Source organism: Ailuropoda melanoleuca, chromosome 4 (assembly GCF_002007445.2).
Source record: "Ailuropoda melanoleuca isolate Jingjing chromosome 4, ASM200744v2, whole genome shotgun sequence".
NCBI lineage: Eukaryota > Metazoa > Chordata > Mammalia > Carnivora > Ursidae > Ailuropoda > Ailuropoda melanoleuca.
The window spans coordinates 5,317,290-5,328,801 of record NC_048221.1 but is presented as its reverse complement, the minus strand read 5'-3'; the positions used below and the strand labels follow the sequence as shown (position 1 = coordinate 5,328,801).

Genomic DNA, 11,512 nt, shown 5'->3' with positions numbered 1-11,512 from the left:
TCCAGACCCGTCCAACTCCAGACTCGGAGCTTTTCAACCACATCATTCTACTGGTTGACTAGAGATAGTCTATTTAAGCTCTGTGGCCTCAGTTTCTGCATCTGGAAAATGGGGGGGGGGTGGAGGCTTTGGTACCCTACCCTCCCATCCCTACCCCCTTCTGTTCTTCTGGTGCTGTGAGGATTTCATGTAGCAGTAAATGAAAAGCACTCCAAACAGTGACTGGCTCCTAGTACACAATATAAGCATTAGTCAACATTACTGATATTACTCTGAGCTATCCTGGAGAAAAGGCTTCAGGGTGGAGGTGGCTTTTGAGTCAGTTTTCAAAGGAGGATGAAAATTCTACAAAGAAGGTGGGGGTGGGGGGTGGTATTCCAGGAAGAGGGCACAGTGAGAGCAAAAGTCTAGTGACCTTGGCAGGAAGTAAAGCTCATTGGGGAACCATTTAATAGCCCCACCTGGCTGCAGCATTTGGGCAGGAAGCTAGGATGGTGACCTGGGGGTGGGGTGGGGGGGGGCATTTGTGTGGGAATGTGCAAGGCTTCAAGCCAACTGCCCGGGATTGTGCTGACAAGGCTGGGAGGGTGCACTCTGGTCTGGCTTCCAGTCTCGCTTTTTCACCTCATCCGATCTCCTGGCCCCTGGACCCCACTCTCCAGCCACCAGCCACCATGGCCACCTGGCTGTTCAGATCCACCAGAGTCTCTCTCACTTGCTGTTGTGTCCCCCTGAAATGCTGTTCCCACCACCTCCTCCCCTTCCCCCAAAGAGTACAAACGCCCCCTCCCCCAGGATGCCTTCCCTGGGTCCCGAGCTAAGGAGTGCCATCATCACATAATTCAAGTTATTTCCCTCACTGCCCGCCTCCCATTCTGAAATTATCTTGTGCAGGTTGTTTACTGGCTTCTTGTCAGCCTGACGCCATTAGACTGTCAGCTCTGTGAGGGCTAGGACTTTTGTCTTATTCCATGCTGCATCCCCAGCACCTAGAGCACTGCCTGGCACTTAGCAGGTGCTCAGTAAATGTTTACTAAAGGAAGAAAGGAAGGATTTTTAAACAGGAGAGTGGAACAATCTGACTTATGTTTTAAAAGCCTCCTCTGACTGGGGCCCCTGGCTAGCTCAGTTGGTGAAGAATGTGACTCTTGATCTCAGGGTGATGAGTTTGAGTCTCATGGTGGGCATAGAGCTTACCTAAAAAAAAAAAAGAAAAAGAAAAAAAAAGCCTCCTCTGACTGCGATGGAAAAAACAGACTGTGTGGGGTGAGGGCAGAGCAGGGAGATCTGAGGACAGACAACAGCTCAGGTCCAGGGAGTGATGACAGGGCCATGATTGAGATGGTGGCAGTGGCGGGGGTGAGAACAACTGAGGGAAAGGAGGGCAGGAAGAAGCAGGGGACTAAAATATGAGGAGAGAGGAATCCATGACCTTTGGCTGTGAGTTGGGCAGGGGAGGGGAATGGAGGTGGGGGGTGGTGTGGGGGACACGAAGTCACAGGAGTGGATATGGGTAAAGAGGCCAAATTAGTGTCTGGGATGCCTGTTGGACAATGCAGGGATGAAATCTACGAGGCAATTATAATAATTATAATTATAGCAAAATAACTACCACAGAGCTCTCTGGTTACATTATTCATCACTGATCCAATATTTACTGAGCATTAGGGACACGGCCCAAGCAGTGACAGGGTCCTTGCCTTCATAGGGCTGATGTTCTGTTGGCAAGGGACTACAGAGATTAATGGATCAAGAAGGAAATACACTTAAAAAAAAAAAAAAAGCTCTATGCCCAAATGGGCCCCGAACTCAGGACCCCGAGATCAAGGGTCCCAGAAATACATAGTCTAATGTCAGGTAGTGATTAATCCTCTGGGGCAGAAAAGTGGAATAAAACAGGGCCAGCGTAAGAAGGGGAGATCAATTCATGTTGGAGACAGTCTGATGTCTAGGAAGGATTTTATAAATATTTGTTAAAGACTCAATGACAGAAAGTGGATGGTTGATTTGGTATGTCTTTAGGGTGATACCTAGTTATCCTCAAATATTCCACGAAGTGAGTTTCTCCCGTCATGTAGCGGAGGAAACCAAGGTAGAGGGGTTCCTTAATGATTCACAAACATAATGATGGGAACCCAACCAAGAGCGGAGAGGGAACCCCTAGGTGGAAAAAAACAAAAAACAAAACAAAACAAAACAAAACCCGCTCAGAGGCCCGGAAACGGTCATTTACTGGGGAGGGAGGAGGGAGGAGAGAGAAGGGAAACGAGGTGCGGGGGGGGGGGTTGGAAGCAGAGCAGCGCGCATTGACCTATGACGTCATCGGGACGTTGACTAGCGTAACATCACCTGGACGTAGCCCCATTTCCCTTCCAGGACAGGTCCTCTGGTACTCCCAGACAGTCCGAACCAAGCCTCTCATTGGTTACTCGCTCTATCAATCTGTTTCATTCTCACAGTCTTCCGCCCCGCCTTCCAGAGCCCACCTCTGATAGGCTGATGTGGCCGTCACTTCAGAAAGGTCCGCATTCCTTCCGCCTTTCTCCAGGAGACCGAAGGCGAGGAGGGTGGATCCCAGGCGGTGCCCACCCTTGAGGCTCTGCTTCCGCCTGTGACTGGCTGCCCTGGGTGCCGGTCGCTACGCCACCCGCTTCTGATTGGTCATCGAGCCGCCGCTCTGCGCGGCGCCGGCTCCGCCCCCGTTGGGTGTTTGTGGTGGGGCTGCGGAGTCGCCGATCCCGCCGGAAGCGCCAGGACAATGGGGACCCGGGACGACGAGTACGACTACCTATTCAAAGGTGTGGTCTGTGGGACAGAGACGGGCGAGGGGACGGCGGAGAGGCGGCAGGCAGGCGGGTTGAGGCTGCGCTCGGGGCCGCTAGGCCCAGGCCGGAGCCCGGGACTTGGGGGCCGGCGGGTTAGGCAGCGGGGAAGGCCGGGGCAGTTTGGGCTCGGTCAGCTACGGGCTGGAGTGCGCGGCCGTGCGGAGCGGGCGGCCCAGAGAGGCCTGGGGGCCCTGGATGCGCCGAGGCGGGGCCGGGGCCCGGAGGGGGTGGGGCCGCAAGCGGTGGGAGAGGCCGTTAGGGGCGGGGCCTCTGGGGGCGGGGCCTCCTGAGCATTTGGCGGGCCGGGCTGGGTGGAAAGCTCCATTCATGGTGGGGGCGGGGCCGTCAGAGGTGGGGCTAGGGCGTGGTGGGCGTGTCCAAGAAGTGGGCTGGGACTGGGCAAATGGGGGTGGTGCTTTCACGGAGTGGGAGGAGCCGGTCCTGATTGGCGGCAGCTTGTCTGGGGCCGGTGCCCGTGAAGGGACTGGACGAGAGGGGTTGAGGTGTGTGGTGGGGGTCCCTGGATTGGGGTGCTGACCCAGAATTGCGTGGAAGGGGCACCTGGTGGGGGGGACTGTGTGTGCTGGACCCAGGCTTGGTGAGTAACGGTAACAATTTTCTTTGAACTCTTACAACTCTTAATAGAATTACGCAAGTACCTGCTCTTCTCTAAGCACTTCACGCCAACGAATTCACTGAAATGCTCACCGCAACCCTGTGAGGTCGTGGGTAGTGTCCAGCCTCTCTCTGTGGACCTGGAAACTGAGACCCAGAGAGACAGGGCATATTTGAAAAATGTTGGAGCAGGATTTGAACCCAGGTCAGCTGTGGGCTTTACCACCTAAGGAGTGTATGTGGGACTAAGCCCGTCAGACCACATGTGCACTGATGGGCTGGCCTTCGGCCAACCTGCTGGAGGATGTCTCTGTTCAAGGGACAGAGGGCTCTAGAAGCCTCAAGTATGGCCTTGGCAGGTCAGGCAGTCACTGCTGGCCTGGCCTCCTCGCCCTGCAGCTCAAGCTGGGGAGACTCCCTCCATTTCATTGGGGTTGTGGACTGACTTAAGAGTCACTGACTTTTGGGGGTGCAGGTTGGTTCAGCTGGTAGAGCATGTAACTCTTGATCTCTGGGTTGTAAGTTTGAGCCCCACTTTGGGTGTAGAGATTACTTAAAAATAAAATCTTAAAAAAGAAAAAATAACCAGTCACTGGGTTCGCAGTGCCTTCTGTGCCAACCTGGGCTTTGGCCAGGCCCTGGGCTGTCTGTTCTGGGCTCCCTGGCTGACAGTGGTTGCCCTTGATAGCTAACCCTAGGCCTGCATGAGGCACCTTTGTCCTGCTGCCTGCCATGCGAGGGTCTGCCTCCCACACCAGCGGCTGGCATCGTCCCCTTGTTGGGGAAGCCTGGCTGTTGCTGGGAGTGTGGTCTGTGCCCATCATTGACCATTATGTCTGTGGTATCATCCCACATGTCGGGGCCAGAAGCCTGGGGACCTTGGGGATGTGGAGAGCGGGGTGGAGTGCTCCCTACTTGGGATATCCATGTGGTGAAAGGCTTCTGGGCAGGGGGAGTGCCCACACAGAGACCAGAGTTGTCACTCACACCGTGGCCCCGGGGAGCTGTGTGCAGGCTTATAAGTCACTGGCAGGGGACTCTGTGTGGTCAGCAGTTACCAAGCCAAGGCCCCGGTGCCGACTACACCCTGGGGTCTTACGTTAGAGGTGGGGGAAGCTCTTCTGTTGGGGCTTCAGGGACTGGCCACAGGTGGATGGGACTCCATCCTGCTGCTGGGGCCCTGAGGCCACTGCTCCCCAGGTCCTGGCTGGGCACGCGAATGTGGATTACCAGGACAGGGGGCCTTAACCCCAGTCGTTATCTCCAGGTTTCTGGGGCCATTGCCCACTTGTTATTTTCAGCCGCATGCTGTTATAAATAACCCAGCTCGAGGGTTTGCACTAGTCATCTCTTGCCCTTTGGGTTATTTCCTTGAAGTATGTTCCCAGAAGTCCAGTTACTGGGTCAGGGGCAATGGAGCAGCCGTGTGCTTCCCGGGACTCATCTCCAGAGTCTGCTTCCTGGAAGCCCAGATCTGGCTTCGGCGGCAACTGGCACAGGGCGGGGGTGCCAGTGGGGGCCGCCTGCCCCGCTGCCCTCCCCCGCTAGCCTCCTTTTCTGAGTCAGTAGGTGCCCTGCTCACGCAGGGTTAGAAGTGAAAGTCAAACCCACAAGGTCAGTATTTCCCAAACTGCAGGCATCTGAGACCTCATGTTCACACGTATGTCTTGTTGGAGGTCTCCCTATTATCTCTGCATATTTCTCTTGAAATCCACTCAGTTTTTCACTCCAATGGGAAAAGGAAACTATTTGGGTCTGGCACATAAAGAAGGAAGGAAAGAAGCCAGCAGGTAGGCAAGCCACTACTGTCACACCACTTGCCACGGGTAGACTGCGTTAGACAGAAGCATGAATATACTGTTCCCCGGACCCTCCTGAGACCCCGTGGCCTGCAGAGGGTCAGGTCTGGGCATTGGAGGTGTTCCAGTACATATCTGCATCAGGAGGGTTGACAGGGGCCAACTTCCTTACTTCAGAACTCCCCGGCCCTGTCACCTGGTCCGAGGGGCCCTTCAGGAGGGGAGGGGCAGCGATCCTCCTGCCCCCAGCCCTGTGCTCAGCCTCCCCCAGGCTTTGGTCACCTTCTGGCCCTTCCCTTGGCACAGAGGGGCCACACTGCTCACTTGGGACACTGACTGCCCCATTTAGCCCTCCCACCACCGCCTTGGCTATTTTGGCAGCCACAGCACACGTTGGCTCCCCTGACCTCCCAAGACCAAGGCCAACAGATCCCCCTGGGTGTTTTCCCCACGTGCTGTTTATTTTCCTCACTGCACATTCTCCCCCTCCCCCAGGAGTAAGGTTGTTTATTTGTACCTAATTATAGATCTCGTGTTCAGCCTGCTAATGTTTTAGCCTGTTGGCCGTGGGCCATTTTCCCAGCCTGCAGATCCGCCCCTGGGGGCACCCCTGACCTCTCTTGGCTTGGACCAGGCTGCGGGATCGGGATCCACAGTGGGAGCGGCTAGGTCCCCAAGGGCCACCAAGAGCGGTCCTAGAGCCCCCCGGCCACTCCCCTGGCCTCTGAGGATGTGGGTCGAAGTGGGAAGCTGCTGTGGTAGCCCAGGACCTTGTCTCCTGGGCTTTGTCCACCCCTGTGCCATCTGTAAGTCCTTTTGGGAAAGGGGGCGAGGAGAGAGTAGCAGCCAGCACCCAGGGAACAGGCCGGGCCAGCCTCAGTGCTCACCTTCCTCTGCTGAGTGCTCCTGAGGCAGCCTCCGTGCTCTCCAGCTTGGGCAGGGCCCCCGCCAGAGCCACTGGGAAGGACCTGAGCGCACCATTTCCCCCATTGTCCCCTGGTGGCCTTGCCTGTGCCCTGCCTTTGGGCCCCTATCTCTCTTCTGCTCTGATTCCCTGGATATCACTGGGGCGGGATGGCCCCCAGGTGCCAGTCTCTGGGGCCTGGGATGGTCAGGGCTGGCTTCCTGGAGGAGAAGCAGGGGCCTGCTCTGCCAAATGGCCACAGTCCACCTGAGTGTCAGCATGTGGGCCCCAGGGGTGCCACACTGTCTTGGGACAGGTCAGAGGACCCAGGGCTTCAAAGAGGTGCCAGCTCTTTGTTTTTGCCAACTGGGCTTGCCTGTTCTGCCAGCCAAGTGGCATGCCTGGAGGGGGGGGCACCGTTTCCCAGCCAGTGATGCCACCAACTTCTGTGGAAATTCTAGGGGCTGTGTCCTCAAGGGCCCTTTATTTCCCCAAGATAACAGATCACTTGTGCCTTGGACAATGCTGTTCTCATCCCTAGCCCGCACATGGGGCCAGCCTGGCCGCTGCCCCACTGGCCACCTCTCTGCATTAGGCACCATGTGCCAGGGGCTGTCCGAGCAGCCTGGCCTTCCCGCCGTTCATCTGGGCAGTGGCCGGGGGCTCTCATCTTGCTCTAGCCTCCACTTTCTCACTGGGTGACCCTGGCCCAGGAACTTGGTCACTCTGGGTTGAACATTCCCAACTGTAAAAGGGGAAGGATAACATGAACATTTGCCCCTGGGATGGCCCTGAGAACGATCACAAAGCCTTTAGGGCTGGGCCTGGCCGGAGGTGCTGAGGAGATGATTGGTTAGGCCAGGCCAGAGTTGATGGGGCCAAAGCTGGGAAGGGAGGTACGGGATAGCAGTGGTGATACAGGACAGGGCCCAGAAGGGACCCGCCTGCTCATTTCCTGTTCGGTTCCTGAGGGCGTAAGAATTGTAAGCCAGCCTCTCCAGCCTTGGCCAGGTCCCTGTGGCCACGTGGGAAGGAGGTGAGGGGTTGGGGGTGTGGGTGGTGGGCCCCACAGCATGATTGAGAGCCGCAGGCCCATGTCCGTCTCCACCTCTTCCCACCTTTCTCCGATGTCAGCTCGCAGTCTTCCGTTGGGCACCCACAGTGTCACAAGAGAACACCGGCCTTGTTTTCCCAGGTCATGGAGGCCAGGCCACTCGTGGTTTGAGGGGAGAGGAGAGGCCTGACTTGAGGGGTTTTGAAGGATGAGCTGGAGTTTGCCAGCTACTCTGACGTCGGGATGCTCCAGATGGTGGGAGGGGAGGAGGCTGGACCCAGATCCCTGAGCTCAGCCCTGGATTCAGAAGACATGGGCTCAAATCCTGATGGACCACTTTCCAGCCAGGCGGCCCCGGGCAAGTCACTGTCCGGTGAGCCGGGTTGGGAGGTAGGAGCGGGCCTGCAAACAGGCATGGGCTCATCGTGCCTTGGGCTCAGCGTTCTCCTGCTTCCTAACCTGTAAAGGTTACGCGAGACTTCCATGAGGTGGTGTACATCGAGGGCTTTCATAGGACAGACTCATTAAACATTCTTCTTGTTCTTAGTATTCTGGGGGCTGCCTTGCCTGCCTCCTCCGCCCCTGTGGCCTGAGGTTGGTAACCTGGGCGTCTTCCAGGTGTGGAGGTGGCTGTGGGCCAGTCACTTTGGCCATTTGTTCATCCAGCAGACATTGATCGGGTGCTTCCTGGGTGCTGGGCACTACACCAGGTCCTGGGGACACAGCAGGAACTCAGACTGCCCGCGAAGCCCCCCTTATGACCAAATGGCAAAAAACAAATAAGTGAAGGCTGGCGAGAGCGTGAGTGGGTGGGGGGGCTGTGCAAGAAAGGCAGGCGGGGAGGAGAGTGGGCTTTTAAGAGGGTGGCAGCGAAGGCCTGCTTCCTCAATCGAGTGTCACCTGAGGGACCATGCTGAGAAGGTGAGGGCAGGCACCAGGCGGGTACCTGGGGAGGAATGGTCCAGGCGAAGCGCACTACGCCCGTCTATCTCCGAGTCCCAGCGAGGAGGCCCCTGTGGCTGGAGCAGAGTGCGCAAGGGGGAGAGAGGGAGGAGGGGAGGGCAGGGAGGGCTTGGGGCAGGCGGTGCAAGGCTCTATGGGCCTCAGGGAAGATTTGGACTTTACCTCTGGGAGGTGGGAGCCCTGGAGGAGTAGTGGGAACCATCCAGGTGCCCACGGGCGCCCTCTGGTGGCCTCCAGGAAAACAGCCTGGTCTTTGGCTATGCGAGTAACCACAAGGACGCGGGGAGTGGTGCGGTGTGGACCGGGGTGGGGGTAGTGAAGGTGGTCAGAAGCCGTGGGAATTTGGCCATGCACATATACAACTTTCCATGGAGGAAAAACTTAACTGGAGCTGTAGGTGACCAAACCTACAGCCCCTTTGGGTTTCCACTGGACAGACCCACCCTTGGTGCCAGAGCCCAAGGTCCACACGTGGGTGTCCATGTGGTTTCTGCGTGGGGTGTCTGGTCAGTCACACAGCCACATGTTGTTTCTTCTATGCTGCACACGTACCCACGCGTGCATGTGCAGCTCACACACTGTGCATGCACAGACATGAGACTCCAGCGTGCCCTGGGTCTAAGGACAGCCTCCTGGGCTCACACCCCTCCTGCACCATCTCACGTGGCCATACCACAGAGCCTGGGGCGCCTTGGCCTCTGGAGGCAATGCCTCTCTGTCCGGGGCAGGAGACTTGATAAAGAGAGGGATACAGGGAGAGACTGGAGGGGCCTGCTCTGCCCTGCTCTGCCCTGCTCAGGAGGACTTGTGCTCTGGATGTCTCTGCAGGAAGGGCTGACTCTGGGAGCGTCGGGGTGGCAGGCTCTGTGCCTTCACAGCTGCATCTAGAGGGCACATTCCTGTTCGGCATGCGCCAGCTCTGACGATGCCGGGGCTGAATGTGGGTTTGCTTGCGGCAGCTCTCCATGAGGAAGCAGCGGGTGGGCGTGGGGGTGAGGCTTCTCATTTCCTGTGACTTAGAGCTCCAGAGACAGACCCTTGTAGGTAAGAACCTAGTAAGAGCTGCTCCCCTGCCTGCCTTAGCATGCTAGATGCTAGTGCAGTTCTGATCCTGCCTTTTCTCCTTGAGTCCCCCCTCTTGCAGAAAAGGGAGCCCAGAGAGGTTAAGTGATTCGTCCAAGGTTGCCCAGTCCTGAAGCTTTCTTGGCCATCAGGCTGCAGGGGAGGTTCAGGGGTTGATGGATCCCCACTCTGCTACCTGCCGGGATGTCGGTCCATACATCGCAGTTGGGGCAGAAAGACCCAAAGGTGCCAGGGGTGTTGCGCTGTCCATGGTGGCTGTGTTTCAGGAAGCCCTGAGCCTCTGTTTGCTTCTGCACCAGGAAGTGTGGTGCCTCGGGCTCCAGGACAGCTCCGACTGCTCTGACGTTGCCTTTCAAGTTTGTGCAGCACCCAGGGTGCCGCTGACGGTCCTGCAGGTGGATGTGGGTGGTGTATGGGCCTTGGCTTGGGGAGGCTGGCTTGCAGAGTCTCACCTGTCTCCCTTCTGCCCCCAAAGTGGTGCTCATTGGGGACTCGGGCGTGGGGAAGAGCAACCTGCTATCACGCTTCACCCGCAACGAGTTCAACCTGGAGAGCAAGAGCACCATCGGCGTGGAATTTGCCACCCGCAGCATCCAGGTGGACGGCAAGACCATCAAGGCGCAGATCTGGGACACCGCCGGCCAGGAGCGCTACCGTGCCATCACCTCCGCGTGAGTGACAGGGCTGGGGTGATGCAGGAAGCCATGAGTGTGGGGCTGGTGGGCCCTGAAGGATGGGTAGGAGTGGGGCAGGAGAAGGGGAAAGACACCTGAGAGTGGGGGACCCAGGGTGGAAGTACAAGACCCCCAGGAGCTATGGGACCATTGGGAAGACGAGTGCCCAGTCTCGGCCACACTGTGACCCTAGCTAGGGTAGGCATGTCCTACGGTCCCTCTGAGCCCTGGAGTCCCTTGAGGCACTGTGGTTTCACCAGATGCTGGCTGTACCTGAGGGTTGTTACCCTGCACTGGCTTGGGCCCCTCTCCCCACTCCCCAGTCCTGCCTGCTCACCTGCCCTGCCTGTCTTCCCTCAGCTTCCCTCTGCGCTTCAGCTCAGATCCTGTCCCACCCTTGTCCTGTCCCCACATAGGCCTGGCATCCCTCGCCTCCCTGTAGTCCCCCACCACCAGGACCCACTGGGGCTGCCTCTTCCTAGACCCTCCCAGTGTCCCACCATTTCCTGTCAGTCACTTGTGCCCTCGGGACTCCCTTCACTGAGGCCTGGTCACCTTCTCATGTCCCTGATCCCTCGGGGTGGATGGGTGTCCGTCGGTCTCCTTGGTGGTCAGACTGGCCAAGCCACGGTGGGCATCAGAGCTTTTGCTCAGCAGCGGCCCTTTTCTCTTCCCTTTTGTGACTGACCCGTGAGGGTCTTCTGACTCCAGGTCCCGAACTCCTTCCTCGGGCCCCATATTCCTGAGCTGAACCTGGGGAGCAGAGCCAGAACTTGAGGGCACGCCCCCCTCCCTTGAGGCCACAGTGGCCACCCCTCGGGCGGGCTCTGTGCCTCCTGCCCTGTGGGGGGGGCCGAGGAGCTGCTGCCCACGGAGGAGGGCCCTGGCAGTGGGCTTACACGCTGCCCCCCTAGGTACTACCGCGGCGCAGTGGGCGCGCTGCTCGTGTATGACATCGCCAAGCACCTGACCTACGAGAACGTGGAGCGCTGGCTGAAGGAGCTGAGGGACCACGCCGACAGCAACATCGTCATCATGCTGGTGGGCAACAAGAGTGACCTGCGCCACCTGCGGGCCGTGCCCACTGACGAGGCTCGTGCCTTTGCAGGTGAGTCGTGCCGGGCCAGAGCAGGTGGGGGGGGGGGCGGCACGGGTGTCACTATGGGCCACATTCCTGAAAGTTGGACTGTGACTGAGGCATTGGAGAAACATGTGGAAGGCAGGCAGCTCTCCCCTGCCCCAGGTCCCTGCCATCTTCCCTGTTTGTGCCCCTGGCCTGAGGTGTGGGCATCTCAGTCCTGTCTCTTTGGCCCCCATCATTCATTTCTTGGGCCAGGCAAGCAGGGCCCCTGGGAGAATGCAGGGTACCCCCGCCCCCCCCGCCCGCTCACCTGGGCAATATTCATTCTGTTCCAGAAAAGAACAACTTGTCTTTCATTGAGACCTCAGCCTTGGATTCTACCAACGTCGAGGAAGCTTTCAAGAACATCCTCACAGGTGGGCACAGGGCCTGGCTGGGGCCATGGTAACCCCACCGTGTCCACTGTGGGTGGGCCTGGGAAGGGCACCAGCCCCCCATTGCCTGCTCCAGAGCC

General features: G+C 58.1%; 1 protein-coding gene across 1 annotated transcript; it reads left to right on the top strand.

The window, feature by feature from the left end:
* The first annotated feature begins 2,581 nt into the window (after positions 1–2,581).
* Positions 2,582–11,466, top strand: RAB11B (RAB11B, member RAS oncogene family). Its single transcript, XM_034657670.1, has 4 exons — positions 2,582–2,798; positions 9,719–9,914; positions 10,832–11,025; positions 11,334–11,466. Exons 1-4 carry the CDS (start codon positions 2,759–2,761, stop codon positions 11,444–11,446), a joined length of 543 nt encoding a protein of 180 aa, XP_034513561.1. The 5' UTR covers positions 2,582–2,758; the 3' UTR covers positions 11,447–11,466.
* The last annotated feature ends 46 nt before the right edge of the window (positions 11,467–11,512 follow it).

Bases quoted from the DNA above. Each gene is read 5' to 3' on its own strand.
- RAB11B (XM_034657670.1), top strand. From the start codon at position 2,759: ATGGGGACCCGGGACGACGAGTACGACTACCTATTCAAAG. The intron at 9,915-10,831 runs GTGAGTGACAGG...CTGCCCCCCTAG, and splicing joins TACCGTGCCATCACCTCCGC to GTACTACCGCGGCGCAGTGG. The intron at 11,026-11,333 runs GTGAGTCGTGCC...ATTCTGTTCCAG, and splicing joins CGAGGCTCGTGCCTTTGCAG to AAAAGAACAACTTGTCTTTC.